Source organism: Gambusia affinis, linkage group LG03 (assembly GCF_019740435.1).
Source record: "Gambusia affinis linkage group LG03, SWU_Gaff_1.0, whole genome shotgun sequence".
Taxonomy (NCBI): domain Eukaryota; kingdom Metazoa; phylum Chordata; class Actinopteri; order Cyprinodontiformes; family Poeciliidae; genus Gambusia; species Gambusia affinis.
This window is the reverse complement of record NC_057870.1, coordinates 28402391-28427502: the sequence shown is the minus strand read 5'-3', so window position 1 is coordinate 28427502 and position 25112 is coordinate 28402391. Positions and strand designations below refer to the sequence as shown.

At 36.4% G+C, this 25112-nt stretch overlaps 1 protein-coding gene across 5 annotated transcripts in view; it reads right to left on the bottom strand.

The window, feature by feature from the left end:
* taok3a (TAO kinase 3a) overlaps positions 1 to 25112 on the bottom strand; it is a 60021-nt gene that overhangs the window by 10020 nt on the left and 24889 nt on the right. For 4 of the 5 annotated variants that reach the window (XM_044110771.1, XM_044110772.1, XM_044110774.1 and 1 more), the window contains exons 3-14: positions 22513 to 22752; positions 19160 to 19231; positions 18492 to 18593; positions 18203 to 18248; positions 16996 to 17092; positions 16147 to 16260; positions 15229 to 15320; positions 14940 to 15033; positions 11412 to 11493; positions 7453 to 7620; positions 6599 to 6799; positions 4746 to 4883 (exon numbers count right to left, since the gene is read on the bottom strand). In XM_044110771.1, coding sequence (XP_043966706.1) covers positions 4746 to 4883; positions 6599 to 6799; positions 7453 to 7620; positions 11412 to 11493; positions 14940 to 15033; positions 15229 to 15320; positions 16147 to 16260; positions 16996 to 17092; positions 18203 to 18248; positions 18492 to 18593; positions 19160 to 19231; positions 22513 to 22647 — 1341 coding nt within the window. In that variant the 5' untranslated portion in view covers positions 22648 to 22752. The remainder of the gene's footprint in view (positions 1 to 4745; positions 4884 to 6598; positions 6800 to 7452; positions 7621 to 11411; positions 11494 to 14939; positions 15034 to 15228; positions 15321 to 16146; positions 16261 to 16995; positions 17093 to 18202; positions 18249 to 18491; positions 18594 to 19159; positions 19232 to 22512; positions 22753 to 25112) is intronic. The other variant, XM_044110775.1, reaches the window with a different exon arrangement.

Below are 25112 nucleotides of genomic sequence, written 5' to 3'. Positions count from 1 at the left end.
GCAAGACATAGCAGCTTGTTTTAAGTCGATGATTCCTTAATTTTGATGAGAAAGTACTAGCTCCAAATTTTTTCACTTATGGAAAAAATGTTTTGTTTTAAGTGAAATAATCTGCCAGTGAAACTAGTATTTTTTTAATGAATTTTCTAGAATTATTCACTTAAAACAAGGTCCTTTATCTTGTATGTTAGTGTCGTAATTCAAGAAACTAAATAAAACATACTTGGTAAGATTTGGTGATTTTGCAGTGCATTTGCAGCACAGATTAGGCAACCTCAAAAGAGTTCAAATGTCCTAAACAGCTGCTACCAAACCTACCGTCCACTGTTTTTCACATACAACCATAAACATCCTTGATTTTCAAACCAAAAACTACCTGACCCACAAACCTGAGGACAAAAAGGGTTCTCCGTATCTAGGCAGCATTCGCTCCGCATCTTCTCATAACTTCCACCCGAACTCTTCCGGCCAAACATGATGGCAATTTTAGCCAAGTGCACCAGCATCCAGGAACCTTGTGCGGCATCCTATGCCCGACACAACCTTGCCTGAGCTCCGATGCTTCCCGGAGACCCCCCCCTTTCTCACCCTTTCCCAACCTTTACAGGACGATGAAGCCCCCTCCCCTTCTTTGGTTTGTGCCCTGGGCATGCAGTGGCCAAAGCAGACGTGTGAACTGTGAATGAGGCAGACCAACTCCGTGGGCCAACAAGAGGACAGAGCGGCTTTTTAGTACGGCTAACGCTAAGCGGCGGACAGCAGGTGGGTCACATGAATACCTCATTTAGAAAGAGTGAGAGAAGTTAGAGGAGGGGGGTTCAGAAGAGAGTAGGCTGACTGATGAGGGAGGGACGTTGTCAAGAAAAAAAGCAAATAGAGAATAACTAAAACTAGAAAAGAAGAAAAGAACAAAACCAGAAAAAGAAAAAAATATATACCTTAGTAGTATAATGAGCACAAACATGGTGAGAAAACAAGAGGGAAGGGTTGGGGGAAAGGTGGACTCTGAGCTCTCCTCCTTAATCTGTGTTGAATCAATACCCCTACTGTAATAGAGCCACCCAAATCCTGGTCACTTGCTTCACTGCCACAAAGGGCCAAGTCACGGCATGTGGTGGCCTCTTTCACATAAGGCTGTGGGTCTAAAAAGAAGATCATACTCAGGGTTCGGGGCCAGCGGGTGGGAGTGATCAGTGGGAATCCAGAAGCTAACTTTGCTGATTCTGCAATGCAATGCTTTGGAACGTCGTTAATGCTAAGTGACTGACTAGTTTAAAAGACAGAGGTTGTACAGCTATAAACATTCTCAAAACATTTTCACTTGGTGCAGAAATCAAGTTTGAGCGTTGTGTTTACAGGGTGTCAAATTTGCTACAACAAAGACACTCTTTCTGGATGAGCTCTGGCAGGAAAATATCCAAAGGTTACTTCAGATGCATAGTGACATATGGTGAAGTCATCTTGTTGAATAGAGGAAGCAAAAGGCCTCTACAGACCACAGCTTAGCATCCAGTTTTCCTGCAGAAATCATTGATGTAAAAAGCTTGTAGTTTATGTATTTACATCTCCTAACACAATAAATGTGAAACAAACAAGTCTTTTAACTACTACTTTAACTATATTTTAATGGCAGAGCTTTGCCTTTACACCTTAAACAGTTTCTTTCTAAAGTGTAAAGAAAAATTATTAGGTTGTAAAAATAACATTTTAGATTTCTGACAGACAGAAATCTAAGAAGTATGACATGCATACATATTTTGTAACTTGTGAGTCCAAACTTCTTACTGAAAAGTTTTCAGAACCAGCATTGAGAACTGTGAGGGTTTTGGGTTTTCTCTACCAGCTCTTCACATTTAGAGACTGAACATTTCTCCCTTTGTTCTTTTCTCTGAACAGCAATTTTTAAATTTTGTCATAGATTCTACAGATTCTTAATTGGGTTTTATGTCTGGATTTTGGGTAGGCCATTCTAACACGAATGTGCATTAATCTAAACTATTGCATCCATTGTAGCTATATGTTTATGGTTACTTTCCTGTTCCCCTGGCTTAAGTGTCTTGCAACCTTTAACAGGTGTTCATCCAGGATTTCCACTCACCAATGGACACCAACATATTTACAACATGTGGAACATCTGAAGGCAGTTAGTTTATTCAGGGTTGGAGGGGGGCTACAAATGCACAGCACACTTTTCAGATTTCTTTTTCACAGTTATGCACAACTTACAATACATATATGTTTGTTACTGGAACATGACAGAATGCAAAAAGGAATTATTTTATAAGGTACTGCATACTACAAGATTGCTTGGTAAAGAATCCTACTCAGTCTATTGCTTCAAGTTCTAGGTTTTAACAGTTGGCATGAGGACTTAGCAGGAATGATTGATGTTACATTTTATTGTAATCAGCCAGAGGTAGCCAGGCTGTCAGGCCACAACCTGCATCTGACGGTGAGGAGTGGAATATTTTATAACAATGCTGTTTCTTAAATCATCTTCAATCTGTTAACTCAGGATAAGAGTTTGGTCTACAATCAAACTCTTATTCTGCTTTTCTGTTTGCACTAGTACGACTCTTCACTTTGCAACAATCTTTTGGCAGTTTTTTTATTCTTCACATTTCTGTATGATTGTTCTTTTCTTTCTTTTTTTCTGAAACTAATCTCTACACTGCGTATCAAAATTACCGATTAGTGTTGGTTTCCCTGTCCTTTGCTTATAATTCAATCAGTGATGCTGTTTTGTCTCGCCTGCTTATCTCCCCTCCTCACCTCGATGACAATCTCCCATCTGCGTCTTCCCTGTGTTCAGCTGCTATGGACATGATGCATTTTCATTTTACTCACCCTTTCATTTATCAAACATCTGTCACTTTTGACAAGTGGACTTAAAATATGCTAATCTGCACTTACATTTTTCTGAATGTATGTTATTATCACATTTTTTATGTTTTTACACATCTAGTTCCTTTTTGGCAATCTGTTTCCTACCATATGGACCCCTTATTAGACTCTCGCTGCTTCTCTTTGTCTACCTGCTCCCAGTCTTGGCGAGTCAAGGCCAATCCGAGAACGTCTGTGCTCGGCCGAAAAAGGATGATGTCATTTCTTTCAACGCCAGCAGGCAACACCGGCGCTGTAGCGCTACAATGGTGCTGAGCTTTTCGGGATGCAGCCTCATTTCAAAACAGGCTGCTTCAATCACACAGAGCCAGACACCGGAGGTGTAAACACCAAAACTTTAATCCACCTCACTGCTGAACGGGCCAAAATATTTTAAACTGCTTTAGCAGATTTGGATAGTTTGTGGGATTTTTTCAGTTATACAAATGCAGACATTTTTGTTTAATCTTGCATAAACAGAAATGCAACTACATAGCATGTCAATTAAGGCTGAAACAATTAATTGGATTAATCATGATTAATTGATTTAAGATAAAAATACCTATGTCTGTAAATGTGTTTTAGCCAAATCTCCCCTGTGGCATTGTTATAGCTTCACTTAGTTCTGCTTTACAAAATGAATCCAAGAAAATGTTTATTTTCTTATCTAAAAAATATGTATATATTTGCATCTTTTAATGTGTTTCTATTGTATAAAAAAGCATAGGTGGTTAAATAAAAAAAGCGTAGAATGTGACATTTTTTTAACCAATTAATCGTCTGAATAATTGATTATTAAATGTCAACACAAAAGGTCTTCCTTCAAACCGTATCTGTTCAATGTCTCCGTTTTAGGTAAAATCTTTTCCTTCTATTGTAATTACTTTGGTCTTAATTCCCAAACTTTTCATGTAAGTCTTGTAGATGAATTCCTATCGAGCTCAAAAGTATTTTGTGTCAAGTACAAAAAAAGGTGAAATGCAAAGATAACATTTGAAAAAGGTGCTTGGCAAACAACACAACCAGTGCTTGGCCCAGGTCTGTTGTTGGCTTGTGGACTTTGGTCAAGGACAATCTGAGGACAGCAAACACACGCTGCCTTATTTTTCCGTCAGATGTCTGATTTAAGACCAGACGGCAAAATTAAAACCAGTGGGTCAGGAATGAGGGAGCGCACACGCCGTCACACATTTTCACACAACTATTACTATCTAGTTACTAGAGCTGGTTTCCATGACAACAGACAGGGAGGGTGAAGGAGAGAGAATGAAAGAGGGACATAGAAGGAAAGAAAGAGCACTCCCCCCTCCACATACACCTTTATTGAGTCACATCTGAGAATGATGCATTAACAAATGAAAGAGGGCAAGAAATGAGAAAAGTGGGGAGGGAGGTGATAATTTGAGGTGTTGCACAAGCAGAAAAAACAAAGCGAGCAGATAAAGAAAGACGCTAAACGTGTGGAAGGAAAAAAGCATTCAAAGAAAAACCGATGACTGAAAACAGAGTTATGACCTGATCGGCTGCTTAAACATAAGATTGTTCAAGCATGTGTGGAGAAGTCACGCCCAGAAGCAGCTGTTCGCCCCGCACATCCACAGACAGGTCTTAACAGAGACAAACAAAAGAATGCCCCTCTGTGCCTTGCTACGCAGCTGCAGCATACGTACAACAAAATTTTGTCTTGTGGCAGAAGGAAAAAAAAAGGCCTATATATGTTTTTGTTTTCAAAGCAACCCAGCTTTCAAGGTGAACCCTCTAGAAATGATTGAGTCTTAAACCCTGAGGCAAATGGAAAACTTTTGTGGAATCTCAGGAAAGAAAAGATAGAAAACATCTAAAAGGGTGAAGATTCTTCTTACAAGTGAAGCAGACTTGATGGTGGCAAAGCCGGCTCTGTTTTTATAGTTGGAGGCTTGGCTGCTTTTGTCAGAGGAGGCATGCCTTGGCTCCGGCCGGTGATCTCTGTGGATCCCATCCTCCCAGTTATATTGATGGTCCTGTGAAAAAGCACAAAAACAAAATGAGACAGATTGCTTTCATCAGCATCAACTGCACCCAGAACTCAAAAACGGTGCTATTGCAGTATCCTGCAACATTTTCTTTCGTATTTTGACTAGATGCAGACACTAAGGAGAACCTCCACTGAAAACACATAATCTCTACCTACACAGCTGGAAACATGCAATATTTAATGTCAGCAATTAAGTTTTCATGTTTCTTGCATTTCATTTAAATTATTTTTATGTGTAAATGTAAAACATAAACATGCATAACAATCTAAATAAAAATAAACATTTCAAATTGGTCATTTCAAGATGTCATACCCCAATTGAGGAAATCTCTCCAGTTGATTTTATACTTCCAGTTGATTCCTTCGCTTAATTTAAAACCGCAGCTACAAACCTATTTGTACAGAAAGGATTTTTCTTCACTTTCATGCTGTGTTTGATATGCATTTCCTATGTATTTTATTAAGCATATTTGTGATTTTATTTGTGAAATACAAACAAAATTTTACTTATTTGTTTGTAACTTCTGTGCTCTTTATGAGTTTTCTATTGATTTTTATTCAGCAGTTATGAAAATGTTTATTAATTGTCAATATAATAGTCTAACAAAATACAACATTAAGAGTTCCACTATATTATCATGTGACTCCTCCAAGACTTATATCCATGAAAAAAACTTTCGGAACAAATAAAACAAGAGTAAAAGATAAAAATCGCCTCGATCAAGCACTGGTAATAGATTTATATTTTAAAACAAAAACAAATGCAATTGATAAATTCAAGTGTGTGATGTAAACAGATTAAATCCCTTCTGATTTCAATCAAACAACTTCTAAATTTTAAAAGGAATCTTCGCCTAAGCTAAGTTGAGTAAAGCCTTATGAAACACGGTGAAATATTAACACCCCCGCTTTTTAAACTCGGTTTCACAGGGCCTGGGGACCGTGGAACTGAGTCATGTGAGGAGCGAACTTCATCAACATCTGAAAAACAATGTGTGTCACTTTCAAGTCTTCTCTGCTCAGCCCCCTGAACTTACAACAACACGCTGGCTGTCTGCCTGTTAAGTGACAACCTTATTCATGTATCGTCTCACCACAAAAGAGAAACCGAAGGAGGAGAGTGACAGAAGTGACGGCCCTCTGCTTGGTGCTTTTTAAAAATCGGTGTGTATTCATTAAGGATTTTGTGTTGTGTTGACTTGTGTGAGCTCTGGCAGCGTGCGAAAAGACGGCTGAATGGGGGTTAAAGCAGTGGATGTGCAGCTTACTGGAATGCACAGGCTTTGTTCTCTGAGTGTTAATGATGTCAGCGATGAAGTTGAAGAAATTGTAAACAGTGACTGTGTGTCGATGGTTGCCATGGTTTTGGGGGGAGTGGATCATGCATACTTGTGAAAAAGAGTGAGAAACTAGAGGATGTAGAGCATCATTTCCTCTACAATAAAAAAGTGTGAAGTTGTCATCTCCGAAAAGAAATAATTTCATTAATAAAATTTTTTATTTCAAACATTGATAAACGTGCTCATTAATTGCACTATATTATGAGAAAAAAACTACTTGTGGTCAATTTAATGTTCTGCGTCTTTGTGGTGACACACTACTGTCATGACACACTACTGTCATGTCTTTAGCGGTTTTGAGGATTTTTCTTTTCTAGTGCCAAACACTCACAGACATCCCCTCATCAGCCTTGACCTTTACCTTTTTGGTGTGTGCAGAGGACTCCAGCGTGCTGCTGTAATCCTGGGGGTGCATCATGGTCATGTCGGAGCAGCCGTCGTCCAGCACCTCCTGGATGCTGTTGACGCTGCTGCTCTGGCTACCGGTGCTGACAGAGGTGCTGGGGATGGAGTGGTTGCTGCCCAGACTGTTCATCTTGCAGCTTGGTGCCTCACTGTCCTGCTGGGACCACAAATGTTCAGAAACACACGCATGCACACTCAGACGTTGATGAATGACATTGCTAAACCATTGACCCATTTAACTACTTTGTATGTTAAATAAATTAAGTTTCACATGTTTCTTTTCCTATTTTCTTATTCAGGTTAGAAGTCTATGAAGTATGCAAATCATAGACAAAGTTAATAAACTTCTATAGCTGCTTTGCAACAACAGGAAAAGTTCCAAAATATGTCTGAAGTTAAAAAAAGTGTTCTAATTCCATTTAATCCTCATTTAAAATGTAAACTAAGATATTTTCTGAATGCCTCAATCAGCACAATCAAAAAATGTAAACTTAAAAAAAGGACTGTAAAAACTAAAAATATTTTAGTTTGCAACCGTTTTATGCAAGTTATGAAACCCAACTACCTAATCGTTATTGATCTCTTTATCATCCACTTCTGACTTTTTCTTTGTGTAGTTTCCACAAAAAGATTTGTTAATTTAAGAGATTACAAACTCAACTGAGTAAATAATATAACTCAGACTAAATACACACACACACAAAATGTTTTGTGACTAAAAGTAAAGTTATTTTTGTATAAATATTCTTTACTCTGATTGTATTCAGTCACACTGCATTATTCCCTCAAATTTGATTCCGTTCTCCTCACCTCCTCCTCTTCTTGGCTTTCCCCCAAGGGCCCGTTGTGTTTCTCCTGGTAGAGAATCTTTTTCATCTTGCGGTACTGCAAGTTGTCCAGCTCCCGCACTGCATCCTTGGTCCTCTGGATGAGGTCAATGAGAATGCGTGGCGAGCGTTCCCGGCGCACAAACTCATGCTGCGCGAGGCGAACAAAAGTGGGAGAGCAGGAGTTAGTAAGTGAATTACTTGAACCGGACATCAACTTTGATCTTTAAATCTTCTTTCTTTAAACGTCTGAATAGTTTTGAATTGCTTGAATTAGTCCTCTAGATTTCAAACTTTGCAAGTGAGCTGGCCTGGCCAACAAACTCGCCTGTACATTTCTACATTTAGTTGATTTATAGGTCAACTAAAAAACTACAAATCCATTTAGTGGAAAATATTTAGCGAGAAATATACATATATTTATTTATAAGCAATAACAAACATCTGAAATGCATCACTATGTGAAGCTTTTCAAATGTTTCAGTATAAATATTATATTTCTAATGTATTAATGTCTACCTGTGTATACCGTAAGATCAGTTACATACAGCAGCATAACCTTAAAACTTGTAGATGAATACTTTAAAAAAAATTTAATGCAAAACCTTAGTTTTAAGGCTTTGGAAGAGCATGTCAAAATGCATGTAAGATTATAACTTGCGTCACTTTATTCTCTAGTTCAATGCGATGTACAAGTGTTTCTATCACTAGAGGGCGCCTGTAGGTTGCTTTTCTTGGGAGTCTCAGCACCCCATATTCTCTCCACTACCCTCATTAGATGAAATCCTAATGACATTTCCCTATACATTGATTTTCATAAACACTCTTAAACCTTTTTACTTCAACTAAACTCTAAAATAATTTTGCCTTGCAGACAAGTTAATGACAACTGTATCAAGTAAAACAGAAGTTGAATATCAAGCTTAGAAAGCTTTTGATTATAATTGATTTTTTTTTTAAAGAAATTATAATCCAAAAGGTAAATCATTCTGAAACATTATGAGGTCAATAGTTTTGAATTTTGCTTATAAATCGTGTGATATTTCTCACAACAGTTGTGCATGCTAATAAATATACAACTTCTCAAAATATCTTCTTAGTTAATAAAAATTTATTTTCTTTAATTTTTACATTTTTTAAATGTAGTTTTCACAAATTTGAGGTCACATAAACAAGCTGTTTATGTAAAAACTAATCGAGGTGTAATGTGCTGCAAGTTGGGATGTTTTGCATATATATGATTATTATGTGCATCTCCTGTTATTGATTAGTCATAGCAGATTAATGAATGAGAAAGAGGATTTGAGGTTTTATTTTTCTGTAGCACTATTTTTAGCACTTCACCTTACAGTAACCAAAAAACAAGAATAGAAAAAGGAAAGAATTTCTACCTCCAACACATCCTCCCACCACACCACATATTCACACACTGAGTCACTCTCATTCATAAAATATTGAAAGCTTTAATGGACGAATTGTATGGAATATACGCAACCAAAAAAAGTTAAATTTTAGATCTATTTGTAGCCTTTCCTCTCCTTCTGTACACCCTCCTCTCCATGTGACAGATGATGGTGTAATGGGTTAGCCAGGACACAAGGGAGTGACATCACACTCTGAAAATAGCGATGCGTGATTGTCCTGTTTTTTGATGGACCTACAGTAGATCAGAATGTGGGTGGTTGGCCGACCCTGCCCCACCAAACAGCTAAGACTCCGAGCGATTATCACCAAAGAGTTTATGTGAGAAAATGTGACAGCCTTCCTACAGCTCCTTCTCCAAATATAAAGGGGCTTGCTGTAAAGTGCCATCCTTAAAGATTTACCATGTTGAGCATCAGATATTTATGAGGATAAAAGCATTCCAACTCTTTAGCTTTTTGATGCATCGCACTGGTTGACCAGTAGCCATTTTAGTTTAAAAGAAATTGTTTTTGTGTAATGTGAATGAACCTTTAGTGCGAAAATACAAGTCTCAACCCAGTGCTAATGGTAATAGCTGTACAGCTTACCAGTTTACATTTTTCATCAACACAAAATGTTAAAATGTTTTAAGTTGGACTTTGTAATTGCTTTCCTTTCTCTTTGATAAAGACAGGGTTGTTATGCTAAGCTATATCAGGTAAAAAGATTCATTTAATGGTCAGCTACTATGGAGGTCAGAAATATACATACATAAAACATATGTAAAGATGTTATCTCAAAATTTAATGGATTTATTTGACTATACTTTATGGAAAAGATTGTAAATACAACCGACAATATTGTATTTCCTTCTAATAGAGGGCTAGTGAGTAATATTTCCTAATTTATATAATTAATATCACTTGTAATAAGGAACATAGGGAGAGAATGCAATTAATCTGAAGCCAGAACATGTAGACCTAAAAGGCATGAGACTTCTGACCTGATTTTTTCTTTTAAAGAGCTTGGAGGAGAATATGCCAACGCGTGAGTGTACTGTTAGAAGAACAGCTTGCACATTAATGTCTGAGAAGACAAAATATGTTATTAATAACTAAATAATACCTCACTCCTGTATGATTTTCCATGAAACCAAGCTGAAACAAAATCTATAAGATAATTCCTTAATGTTTTGATTCGCAATTAGGATTTAGTTAGGGATATAAGGAAGAGTAAAGTAGTGTCTAATAGGGTTAAGGTTTTGACAACAGTTCACAGCTCCTGATGTGACTGCTACATAACCTCACACCATTCCTTCACCATCTGCAGCGATGGAGGTGTTGTAAGTCTGGGTACGGCTCTGTGTGGCTGAGCATGATCATCAAGAACATAAAGCTCTTAGCGGCCCAATAGGATTACCTGTTGGTCGCACAAACAAGATAAACTCTGCAACACGAAAACTTAACCAACCTTCATGATTTACCCAAAGATAGGTTCTTTTAAATCTTATTTGGTGCTTACACCAAATAAATAGAATAACCTGCAGATAAACTGTATGCTTTATGAAATATTTCCTTTCATGGACAGTTTAGGTCTCTTTCTGCACTCTTTTTCTTAGTGCATAATACTCAGAGCAGTAACTTCACATTAAAACATTTGAACCAGATATGAAAATTACAACATGCTTTGTTTTGGATACAATTTCAAACTTTTGAATAAAAAAATATTATGCATCAATCTAGAAATCATTGAGATAGTGCACAATCATTAAGCTGCAACGAGGTGCTGAACATTGAGCTTATTTTGTTATACGTTAGTCCTTTAAATGTTAAGTCTATAGACACATACAGAAGTATATAAATAGGTTTTTTTCTTACACATGCTGATGAATTCAATTCAATTTATTTATATACCGCCTACTCACAGCAAATGTCATTTTGAGTTTCTTTACAAAAAATGCAAAACACACAACCGTATCTATACTTCTATCCAACTGAGGATTCAGTATTGACTTTCATTCATTTTAGTACCCGTCTAATGTCTAGAGACAATTTCCCCAATCTAAACCATTACTAGTACTAATCAAAACTTAATTCACACCACACATCTAAACCCAACTAGTAGAACACATTCCAATTGAGAAAACAGTGAGGATTTTCCACAAATGATCTCCCTATGTTGGTGAAAATGGTTGTAATGGTCCTCTATATGTTTTAGCACACATACACAGGCTTGAAATAGTATGCAATCATATCAAAGGAATGTATAGATAGCAAAGACATAAACCTGCTCTGAAAGACATGACTGCAAGGCATAAAAGAGGAAGCAAAGCTGACAAGAAAGGAAAAAGATGTAAAGAAATAACAAGCAACTCTCAGCAGGATGCCCTATTCCTGCACTTGAAGACATAGTGTGTGTGTGTGCTTGCGTATTGGGGAGCCGTGGGTGGATGGGAATGACTCATCCTCGAGGCTCAGGGACCGACTAAGGCAGGAAGTGAGGTCACAGTTGGCAGAGTAAGAGAGGAAGCCCACTCACTCGTAGCAGCTCCCCTGACGAGGGTCTGTCCTGAGGAATTTTCAGTAGGCAGAAGTCAACAAAGTTCCGGAAAGCATCCGACCTGCAAGGCAGGGATATAGGTCAATAATTGTCCTCACATCAAACATTAATAACAGGGAATATTAAACAAAAATAGCAATGACTATAAACAAATATGTTATCCACTTGGACAAGAGGAATACATGAGCCATATATATATATATATTATATAAATATGTAGAGCAATGAAAATACAGGCCACTGGAGATGTGGAACTCTGATCTAAAAATATGCTTTAAAGCGCATTACAGAATAAAAAATCATGGTAATGGGGTGTTGAGATAAAGTAGCCCCCGATGGCTGTGGGGATTTTAATGAAATTAATATGCAAATCCAGGGTCACAGGCAGGTCAGAACATGCGCAAGCACTGCACTTTCCAAACACCTTGCCTCCCTTTACCTAAACTTGTAGCGCTTTTCCCATCTGAGGCCAACACAGGTCCACCAATACACGTGTGATGTGCCAATGTGTGCACACAGTGTGGCCTTGTGTTTTGGTACAGAACACTATTGAGCTAATGTCTCTACTGGTTTTATCTGGCTGGATGTTGCTAATGCCCTAGGCAGCTGGAGTTCCTCCAAAAATACCACAAACCATGTGCAGTCCCACACAATCAGTCACTTCAGCACAGCGCTGGAAACCAAAACTAATTTTACAACAGGTGTTAACTGAGAATTCAGGAAAGAAAACACTTTTTGAATCAAAATTTCATGAAAAGTAGAGATATTTAGTTAAACCTCGTCTTCAAGACAAAGATTACTTACAGTTGCCCAAATTAGATAGTATTTGCAGAAAACATGAATTGATATTTATGTGTTGCTAAAATGCCCATTAAGCTGTGCCTTGCAAAAGTATTCAGACTCCCTTGAACTTTGCGTCATGTTTCTTCCACAAACCTCTACGTGTTTTACTCATTTGGATTCCTCTATCATGGGTCAGTAATGAGCAGAACCACATTTTACTGCAGCAACACCTTCAAGTCTCCAAAACGTTTACACATCCATGTGAGGGCATAAAGAGTGTCTTAACACCAAATTTCTAGTCTTAAAACAGATTCTCAACTAGACATAGATTTTGACTGGGCCATTCTAACAATATGCTTTGTAGTGACTTAAGAGTTTAGATCGGGCCTAAAATATACAACATGTTCTGGACCAAGCCCATAGGCATTGTGTCTGAGCCAGGACTGAGCCAGTAAACCAGACATATTTTAATTACAATTTTTACTGTTTTTGTCTTTATACCGCCATTGAAGTGAAGAGTGTAACTTCTCCCATTTTTAGCTTTTTCTTAATGTTTTCCAGCTCCATCTTGTTGCTTGTTGAATTGCAATATGAGTGAAAATCAAATATTTTGGGATGTGTGACTGATGGGAGCGGAGCAGGGTGGAGCCGCGCACATGAAGTGCACTGTGTTTGGTACAGACTGATTAACTTCAGCACCCTATGTGCGTTCTTCCTCAACAGGTAAAACTATGTATTCCTCTATTTAGACTATAATAAGTAGATAACATAAAAATATGTTGTGAATTCTTGTTTGGTTTTCTCTGTATGTAATGCAGGCTTATTAAACGCACAAGCACAACCATCAAGCAAATAATCCTGGTGTGAGGGCATAACTTAGTGTGAGGGCATAAAAAGTGTCTTAACACCAATTGCAAATCCGGCCCAGCCTGAATCTCAAGTCGGGTTCAGGTTGGCTCGGGAAGCTTCCTCTTCTTTAACATGTCCATGTGTCCTTAGGCAAGGCATTCAACCCAAAGTTTCCAACTGATATTGGTGCAGAAATGTGTGCATATTTGTAAGAGTGACTGGGTGAATTTGTTTATGGTTTATTAAACCACAAACCTCTTTTGACGACTTTATGTATAAAATGTTATTCTTCTAAAACTTTTAAATAAAAGACAGATATATTAAAAAAATGACAAATAGCTAAAGCTGAGAACATCAGACTTCAAAGGGGTAAATGGACTGACTTTATATACTATTTTTCCAGCCATACCAGCCACTCAAAGTACTTTACACAACACCAGACCCACATTCAGACATTTGCACTCACTAACACAGACACATTATGAGCCTTACCCAGGGGCACATTGATATGTGACAGAAGGAAGCTGAAATTAAGCCCACAACTTTAAGACTGCAAGATGCCTACTATTTCCACTGTGCCAGTGTCACCTAATGACAGAAACTGGGCTTAATGTAAAGCATTTTGAGTGATCAGCTTTGAAAAGAACTATATAAATGGAGTCCTTTTAGCATTTAATGCTCACTTTATCCAGCATGACACTTGGGTAGGTTTAAAGTTTTTCTATGCTATCCAGATCTCAGATTTTGACTGACAGATGCTATCAAATGCTTCATCCCTGACCACTGCTGTGGTCCTTGGTTTTCACAATGCTTTATGTTCGTTAATGTTTTCTAACAAGCCTCTGAGGACTTCATAAAATATTTTTCGTCTTGTTTTTATTTGCATTTGTCCCCCAAGTACAAATTAACATCTCTTAATTTCTTCATTAAGACACATATTTTAACATTATTCAATCACTTATATTAGGGTACACCAAATGTATTCTTAGTGACAAGAAACAATGTACAGAATGAACACACAAGGTTCCTTCATTTACGAGATGAATCAGACATAAAAATGTCAAACAGTATGATAGCATCTGGTAGCACTGCAGGCTATAGCTAAAGAAAACAGATCTTTTTCTCTCTGTGCAAGATGAGATGGGGTTGCACAGAGATAGCAAGAGGCTGTTTAAAAAATGTTGGTCTAAATTAAATCTCCAAGAAATAAATAAATAAAACAATTGATGTCTGGAAGGATTGTCCCAAGAGAATCTATTAACATTCACAGTCAGGAGCTGTGAGGTTCAAAGCTCCAGCAAAATGCACGAAGGGAGCCATTTTACTCAGTAAAACAGCAACTAATGTGTGCCTGGATGAACATTGTATTTAAACCAGACAAGAGAAAAGAAGTTAATTTAAATCACAGGAATATTTTTGAATAATCTAGACTGCTTTGTAATGATGGTGCCTTTTATTATAGCCCGGTGGTCAGGATGTAAATAAACAGAATTTTATTGGTCAGGGCCTCGTCCTTGCATTCAAAATAACTCGGAGAGTGACTTTGCACAAGGCTTGTCATAGGGCTCTAAAGCCACAGGGGAGTTTTAGTCTGACTGTGAAGTGCACAGAATGTCTTTCACTTTTGCTTTATGTTTTTGTTTCAGCTGGTAAAATGAGCTGATTGGTGGTGTTACAGACATTTGAAAATATAGTTTTTCTCCTTCATATACAAAAATCTAGATGATAAACCTTCCCTTTTTTGTCATTTTACATGAGAACTGTTCAGTTCACTATCTGACCACATGCCATGTAACAGACACAGCAAACATGGTCAGAGGAGTCCAAATAGAAAATATGTTTATGTTGGAATATGATGGAATTACTAAAACTCACCACTCATTTGACTGCAGCGTGGGAGAGTCGTTCTGTGCGATGTGATATAAGGCACTCATGGCATTCATGTTGAACAAGGGAGGTTTACGCTCCGCTAAAACAGGAACAGATGGGAGAGTAAAAGACACATGGTTTTATTCTTCTGTCAAAGTTTTAAAAAGGACCCATCAGGATCACAAAGACTGAAAAAAATAAATAAAATGCAGATTTCGACAAACTGTTTTGCACTTTAATTTATAATAATCTAGTCAAAGCTTTCATTTAAACCACTTGGAAAGTATTTGCTTACCCAGTTCAATACAGGTGATCCCCAGCGACCAGATGTCCACTTTACCTTCATATTGACCCTCATCCATGGCTAAAATCACTTCTGGGGCCATCCTGTGGACAGAGATAGGCACATGCTAACACTCCCACAGATACACACAGATACTCTATTAAGTACGAGGGGGAGAAAAATCCATGAAAATGTTATAATCTGCTAAGCTTCTCAAAGCTTTTTAAGACTCTGGTATGCTGTGATAGCAGCTCGGTTTTTGGAATGTGTTCCTATAAACGAGTGTGTGACAGTTTTTGTGCATAAGACAACTTGTCCAGCTGTTTCAAAGCTGATTTCACTTACAATCAAATATGAACAATGTGTGAATTTTTTTTTATATTAATGTGGAAAATAGATTAACATATTTTAGTTTGCAGTTATTATTACATGTAAAAAAGATTCTCTGATTAATAACTTGAAATCCCATCTAGAGATTAAAAATGACAAAAACCGATTTTGTGGTCTCAATTTACGGATTTATTTCTTTACAAGCTGGATCCATGGCGACAAGAATGTCAGACAATTTTTTATGAAAATATATCCATATATATCTATATATATAAGCAGTTTATATTAAATTTTAAATCGGTTTTTAATATTAAAAACTGTTTTTAGAAATTTAATTGTGACACTTGGCAAAAAAGAAAGATTGTATCCTTTAATCTTCATTGGAAAATAATCAAAAAAGTTATTGTTAGTCTTATAAAATTAAAGTCCTTTTTAAATAGAATCATGCTATATTCTCTATGTTGTGTTTTTCTCTTTCAAATGTTGTATTTGTGTCCATGGTTAAAATAGCTTTTTCAGAAAAACATATTCTCATAAAGTATTATTTGACTTCTTAGAAAATTAAGTTTTATTAGGTTTGATTGTGTTGTGTATACAGACCAGTAAGGTGTTCCAACAAAGGAGTTGGCAGGTGAGGCAATGGAGGCAGAGCCAAAGTCAGCCAGTTTGACTTGACCCAGCTCAGTCAGCAGGATATTACCAGCTTTCACATCTCTGGGTGAGGTCATGGCATGAGGGAAGAGAGAAAAGGTGACATTATGTGGATTAATAAAAAAAAAAAAGCAAACAAACAAAAAAAACAAGCCAGTTCCAGATACAAATTTATTGACACCTCTCAGGGAAAAAAAAATATAAAAACTTATGACAATATTGTTGAAGATTACACAATGAATTAACTTGAATATCAAAAAATATTTTATTTTGAGAATGTGAAAATATTTGTGTTATGTGATAATTATCTATTGTAAGTACAGTGAATAACAAGAACCCATATTTATACAAACATGGAAAAACTTTTCACATTATAAAGTGATACAGTTGTATTTTGTTTAGCTGGGGTGACAGCTTTATATTTCCACAAAGGTGAGTCAGTAAAGATAAACATCCTTATCGCACTGACATGCTCATTTACAGATACAATATTCATCTCAGTCTGATATCATCTGACTATCACAGTAATTAAAAGAGGCCATGTGACTCAGACATCACTCCTGTCATAGCTTTCTGGCAAAAAGATAATATTATGGACAAGTTAAAGAAAACATTTACTTTACATCCTTCCTGTACTTTTTTGAGAATGATTGCAGACATGAGTGTTTTACAATTTGACAACAAATCTTCACTTTGAGTGGAAAAATAGGAGTGTCATTACTAATCTTACATTATTGGACTTATTCATTGAAGGTTCCTAACGGAAAATGTATTAAGCAAGCAAGTTAACTGACTCACCTGTGAATCATATTATGGGAATGTAGATAAGCCAGTCCTAGCAAGGCACCGTGGGTAATGGCAGCAATTTCCATCTCTTGCAGTGGTTTCTTATGAACTTCAAAGAAAATACAGAAATTAAAGTTAAACAAATCTAATGACATCACACAGAGAAAATGTTCCTTATGGGTGGTTAATAAAAACAGCATGGTTATGTGCCAATGTAAAAAATTAATTTAATTGTGACTGAGAAGTTTTATGATGGCTAAAGACTACACTAAGGGAGACCAAATCTTTACTTGTTTGAAGATGGTTTGATTTGCAAAAGGACAAAGATCAAATAAACACCAAATAGCACAAAAAACAACAAAATCCTCCTGTTTTAACCCTCTGTTCTTGAACGCAGGTTTGGGACAGTTACCAGCATGACGTTTTTTAAAAGTTATGTCTTCAAATCCACTGAATCTTCAAATTACTCCATGTGTAGGGCCTAAAATCTTGGTAACCAGAGGTTTTTCTGGTTGCATGAAGCTTAGAGTAACACAGTGCTGCTTCCCCTATGGCTGTGCTCTACAGGCTCATAAATCTTTCAGTCTTTTACAAGACAAATTCAAGTGTTTGGAAAAAAAGACAGTTGCAACAAACACGTAGTGTCATAATGTGGAAACTAAGCGTAGCAGTTAGTGGAAACGAGCAGTGTGATCATAGTCAACAAACTATGATCAGCGTCTGTTAAAAACTAAAAACAGGCTAACTACAAGAGCACATAGCCTGATTAAAAAACTTTCATCAGCTTGTTATCATAAACATAGTTTGTGTTTAAATCTATAAATCTATAATAATGAGAGCTAATCTCAGAATCACAGTAACAAACATAAAAATTATTTTAAAGAAAAATCTTTTGCGACAGGGTTAGATGTATTTAGTATATGGAAAACAAACCCAAATGTTTTTCTTCCATAGTGGTACAATCAGACAACCCTTCATTAATTTATGAAGACTAAGAAGAAACAGCACATCAGGAGTGCTTTTTTACACACATCAGGCTTGTATCTGAAATTCAGCTGAACAGACAACAGTGTTGTTTACTCCACCAGCTTTCATTTTAGTTCTGTAACATCAATGTTGCCTTCTAAGAGACAGATCAGCAGAAGGTCCATTCAAAGCCACAATCACCTACTTCAATAAGGAAACACGCATGAAAAGGTATGCAATTTCATATGCTCACCCTCTAATAAATCTGATGCGGAGCCCAGGCAATACTCCATCACCAGCTGAAACAGAAAAATAAACAAACAGCTCATATGGTTTTGACACCTAGGATACAGAGCATTTGGTCAAATTTGTTTAAACTGGTGTTGCAAACCTATCATAGGCTGAAAATGTGTATTATTATTAACACTACATGCAGATAAAGAGTAATCTGAAGGAAAACATAATTTAAAGGATGTCTGGATAAATAAAAACAAAAACAACAGAGACACAACAAAGGAGTGCTTGAAGAAGGGCCCACTAACCCAGGCAGTGTTGTCTTTCAAGTAGCAGCCTTTATACTCAATGGTGTTTGGGTGTCGCAGCTGTCCCAAAAACTTAACTTCTTTAATGATGTCCTGCCACTTCTGCAAAAAAAAAAAAAAGAAAAAAGTTAATTCACACAAATATTAAGGTGCATTTTCTAAAAATTGATTGTGCTGCACCAGGACAAACAAAAATAAAGAATAAAGGTCTGGCTGGGTTTGAAAAGTTTCTGAAAACATCAGGCAACAGCCCTGAAACAATCCCATCATTATCATACATTTATAAAATAAGAAAGTTTCTAAAACCACTGAATAAGGGTTTAAGTTCAACTGGAGTGCAAGTTGTCATCACAAGCTGTAAATATGGGTTCCTAAACAGAACATGGAAAGAAAAAGTAGACACTTTCACTTTAGTTCTTTCAAAGTAACTAACTGATGCAGGAGGTATTTTATAACAGACAATTTATCATGCTATGTTCAATCAAAATACAGATTGGGAATCTTATGAAACTCCAAACTCTATGTCACAAAGAAAGGTTAGCTGATATTTGTCATAAAATCTCCCCTTCAAACTTCAGCTTTTTGCAATATGTTGGAAAAATAAAACCACTAAACTGCAGCAGAGCATTCGAAAGTTATATGTCTTGACTTTGTGAATATTTTCTTACTTCAGTGGTCTGTTTTCCATTATAGGACATCTTTTTGATGGCCACCACTTCATTAGAGTAGGAGTTACGGGCCTGAAAGGAAAAAACAAGCATATTACAGATTTGAGAGAAAACAAAGGAGTACAGGCAGCAAGATATCAGAGGTCCTCTTGAATTTTATTTATTTTTTGCTTATCTTGGCATTTGTGTTGAACTACTTAACTTTCTGTGAAGACCCTTGAGTTTGCCATGAACAAAGCCATTGAAAAAGCTACAGCTGTAAATTATTATATCTATTCTTTTTACAACTGGCTTAGCAAATCTCTTTCTAGCTGCATTTCTTCCTAGATGATGCCACTAACTGTGACCATAGCCTTGCTGGACTAGTTTTGTTGTGGTTTTGTGGGTCTGCTTTATTTTCTCAAAGCCCAGCAGATTGATGCTCTGACTAAGCCTGTTACTTCCTGTTAAACAGGAATTGTTCCTTTCCATTATCGCCACATGCTTTCTCAGGAAGTATTGTTGCAAAATCAGTAACTTAATACAATCAGTGGGGCTTCTTAAAATACATAATTTTGTAATGTCTAGCTTTATATTCCAAGTATGACTGGAATGTATGTACTGCAATTTGTCAAACTGACTGCTTCTTATGAGGTTGTTATGGATAATATAACAATATTTTAATTGTAAAACCATGCAATAAACCTATTATAGATGCAAATGAGTCATTTTATGATGCAAAGGAGGAAGCAATAATAGAAATAAGTTTTAATAAAGGCAGCTAAATCTAAGCAGGTAAGAATAATTTGGTTATAGTCAAGACATTTTGAAGTCTAATATTGAGAATAAGAAATGTAGGATTTTTTTAAAGACTGAAGAACACCAGTAAAAGTTTAAATCAATCATATTAATGTAAACATCAACTGTATACAGCTGTATATACACAAGCATTAGATTAAGATTAGATTAAGATTAGAGTTTTCCCTGAACATTAACTTTGTGTATTGGTGTGGGGAGTTACATTGGATGACCAGATAAATTTCTTCCATAAAAAGTATCATACAGCATACACAATATCAATTTTCTTCCACGAAATGATTCAGCAGAGCGTCTCATTTGAACGTAAACAAATTTTCACCAGGCAACAGCATCCTGCTTTTTAAATTGAAACCTGCAGGTGTGTGCCTCATGGTTTCTTTGTAGCTACTGTAAAGTGTGTGAGCTGTCAGCCCAGATCAACATCACCACCTTGACCCTGTGGTGTTAAACTTGGAAGCATCTGGCCCAAGGGAGAGCTAAGTCTGAATCCCCATCTCAGCTTCAGTACAGTAACAAATAAAATCAGTCTTTTCTTGTGATTCAAATGACAGCAGATTACAGATACTTTCAGCTGTTTTTATGTTTTTTAAATGTCATCCCGTCAGTTTATGTATGCTAAAAAAATTATGTGAAACTGAAATGAAACTTAATGGTTTCATAAAATCTGTTATCCCAGAATGTAGGGAGAAGATGTGGGGTTCAGTTAGTCATTAATAACCGTTTAATCTCCTCACTGTATAACAAAGTGTTCTGGATATAAAACCGTTTTCCTCAATAACAGAGTTTATCTTTGATTCTATGCACAGAAAATATAGACATCCGTTATCGTGGATGCCTTTTCCTAAAAACAGAGAAAATGCACGTACATATAGGAACTTGTGCTTCTCCACTGTCATTAACCTACAGAAATCCCAGCACATTATTAGTGCTCCAGGTTTTCCAGCTGCCACACGGCTCCCATATTTGCAGATGGCCTGCATTTCATTCAGCAGTGGAATTTCAGCAAGGACATTTGTTCCACAGGAGATTTATTTTAGAAAAAAACTTTGATTTTCATATTAAAATCTCTTTGTCCTATGACTATGCAGATGCTAAAATATTAATGAGAGAAGTTCTGATCTGTCCAAAATACAGATTATCATTATAATTATCTCTATTAAGGTTAATGAGTGGCTGCAAATAACTGCACATTTCTGTCTATAAATTACAGACATACCCTTTCTTTTGAAAGAAGGTTATCAGGATTTGTAGCAGGAAATACACACTGAGAAGCAAAATAATAATAAAAAAAAAATGTATAGAAGATCAGTGTTTTATTTAAAGTAAACAATCTATAGAGCTGTAAGAATGTAATGGTGCCCGACATGTTTCCTCTATTCAGGCTTAAATTCTTCAGATCATCCCACAGCTAAGCTCTCAAACAGAAAATCCCAAAGCAAAATGTCTGGCCTTCAGTTTGTGACATTAAGCACACCTGGACAAGAACCCAAAGCAGACCAGGCATAGTCAAAATTCTGGACCTAAATCCAATTGAGTTGCTATAATATAACCGCACACAAACAGTTTGTGCTTGAAAAGTGGCTTAATTAAAGCAATTCCGCAAAGAAGAATACACACAAGCATGAAAAATAAGAAATCACAGAAGAAATCTGTAGCATTGTCATTGGGTTGTACACCTCAATTTTGCTTAGTATTTGTTTCCCCATCGCTAACTGTTTCTGTTTCTTTTTACTACTGTTTACTGATCTGTGATAATTACAATTACTGATGATCATCTCAACTTTTTTTAAGCTGGAAGAAAGTTAAAATAAATACAGCACTGGACATTGGCTAACATTTGATGTATTGTGGTTATTTGTACATGTTTGCGATTGACAGTGGAAAGAAAAAGATGGCAAAGCCATAGCAGTAAAGAAAATTAAACCCCTTCATCGACTTCACTTATTCCATGTAAAGAGGACAGCTGTTTACCATACTGGGGGGCTAATCACCCCAGCTCTACATCTGAGGTTGAAGTGTGGGATGGGATGTGGAAAAAATATCCATAAGAAGAGAAGAAAGAGCGAAGATGCAACATTCTCTCATCTCGCCTCCATGCAGCTTTAAAATCAAAGGCCTGATGAGTAGTTAGTGAAGATTAAAATTAAAGGCAGCATAGAATGTGCTGAGAGGGGATGATTTTACACCTTAAGAGTCATTATAGATTAATTAAATCCATATATTAACAATAAATAATGGTTGTGTAAAGCAACTAGATATTTTAACAATATAACTGTGAATTATTGCTCCATCATGTGGTAAAGAGTTTAAACCCAGCTGTATATTACGCTAAGCTTTAAAAAGTTATATCAGCAGCCTATTATTTTAAAACTGCATTATTGCCAAAACTTTAAGCTACAAAACTCTCAAGGTTTTTTTAGACAGACAACAGGGATTAAATCAGAAATAACGTTAAGAAGCAACATTTCCATTTATACTGGCATTTGATCAGTTAAGAACTTAAACAAATGTTTAACTTCTTGTTTTCGTTGATAAACTTTTAGGACAGCACTCACAAAGTAAACAGCTCCAAAGCTGCCATGCCCGATTTCATGTAGGTCACAGAAGACCTCCTCCGGGTCATCTTTGAAGAAGAGGTCGGCCAGCTCGGGATCCTTCGGCACTCCTTTCCGTGTGGATGACGGCATCATGGGCTGGACATGGGCTAGGCACCGGTGACCGCAATCGCATACACACTGCCGCTGCTGCTACCGCCACCAGATGTCCACGATGGGCCCGGCATTGGCCAGCTAGACCTGGGAACACAGTTCAAAACAAGGTCTTCAACTTTTTATTTTTTTATTATTCCATGCAAGTTTTGGAGAAAAAATGTTAAACTCAACAAATGTCTTGGTTCTTTTAAAAATATGTCTGTATGCGTCTGTACATTAAGTGTTTTTATTAGTGACTTCAGGCTGTTGGTAGGCGATTTAAAAAAAGGAGACAGTCATGATGATGAAGCTTTGTCGTGCTGCACAGACATACACACAAACAGGCACAAGCTTGACAGCTGAAGTTGAGTCACGGATTCATCACATCCGCACATGCACAGTGTGTAACAGTTGTACATGTGCGTGCATTCACTTACAGCAACACAGAGTGTTGCATTTTACAAGGCTGCAGCCAGGCCGTCAAGCGTGTATGCGTCATGGACAAACTGCTCCAGTTAGCTCCACTGCACATTCAACACACACATGTGCGCAGTCGCATGACATCTCTGATTCCAGTCTCTCCCGTTCTTTTTCTGTCTACCATGAAATCTCTCTACACATCAGCCAGATGCAGCAAGCAAATCTGGCTCCAAAGGATGGCCCCACACAGAGGAAGCTGACAAGACACACAGGCCAAGACACTAAGCATCAGCATCATACTAATCCTCTAGCCTTAAAGGGATATAAGCCCCAGAAATATCAGTCTTAAAGGCAAGGTTTGGTGCAGTCTGCCTCAGTGGCACTAAATGCACAAAGATGACCGTCCTGAGGTCCTGAATGGGAAAAAGTTTCTTTTAATCTGATTTTGTGGCCAATTTCCCATCACCGTTTTTGTGCAGCTCTACCTGCTGATACTAATTTCAGTATCATTTCTGTAATAAACAAACATTTTTCAGATTGTTGTTGAATTATTGCCCATGGTAAAATAAAACAATGATATTCTCACAAACAGCCCAAAGTTAGGGAGCTGTCGCTTTACGTCAATGAAAATGACAAAAAAAATTAATAAAACTTTTTTATAATAATTAATTTATGGGATCTTTACAAATAAAATACATCTAAAAGAATTACAACACATATCTTTCACTTCTTTATAAGACAGGTTATGGGTAACATTAATGTCCTACTTTACTTTAAAGAAGCTTTAATTTAATGATATGTTTAGACAGGCATGTCATTCTAAATAGCTTATAGTTGCAAACTTTAAACTGTTTAGTTTAAAGTTTAACTAACTAGTTCAGCTATTTAGTTAAACTATTTAACTAAATAGTTTAATATATTTATCTTTGTAAAGATATCAAAGAATGATACCATCATTTAGTTTCAATATTTACAATCACAAAACAAGAGTTCTCAACAAATGTAATGATAATTGCTGACATTAAATTTGTGTGTGTCTCCGAAAGAGAGCAGATGGAGTTACACAGCTCTGCGGTTAAACAGGTTTATTATTTCAAAATGAACAAAATGATAGATCTGACATGTAAACTTTCTTTAACATTTTGTCTCAACATGAATTTACCACAGTTAATGATTAGCATAGCTAACATCAACCTTTAAATATTCCCTGTCGAGTTATTAAGCTCCAACTTAGATTTCTAACAAAGTAGCATCTAATAATCCAGAATGACCAAAGACAGATAGAATTCAACTGTTCCAAAATATAAGAATCGGAGCACATTTTTTGTAGTAGGTAGTATACTACCTGATGTATGCCAACATCTCACTCTTGAAATAAAATTGAAAATAGCAACCTGCAGGAATGACTGACATTAAAATGTTCTTACACTTTTTGTAATTTCCTTCGCTTCATTTTTTAACATCTCACTAATTCTGTATGTTCTTGCCCAAATAAGTGACAGATTAGAGTAAAATAGTAAAGTTGTAAAGATATTAAAAAATGATACCATCATTAAGTTTCAATATTTACAATTGAAACTTTTTAAAAATACTGTATCATTAAAAAAATAATGGGATGATTCATCTTTTTTAATTATACAAATAAACCTTATGAAAACAGAAACCATTTCATCTTTCCCATTTAGATGACATGAAAATTCCATTGACAAGTTTACAAGTTAACAACATTAAAGGCAAATACAGATTTTATTTTTGTTTCACTAGCATCAGACTAAGCCCAGGATGAAAGTTTGGTCAATAACAAAAATATTTATACCATCTAGATCCTTGATAAAAAATAAATAATAATAATGAAGGCCTATCAAGCATTTTTTAAAGTTTGTGTAATTCAGGTAATTAAGAAATCTTATTTAGCAGACAAGAACGTTGTAAACTACCAAACAGATATTTGATGTGTTCTCGGTGAATTAGTAAAAATAAAATATCCAAAAAGAGAAAAAAAAAAAATTGCTTAAAGCTGGTAAAACAGAGACTGAAAACCACAA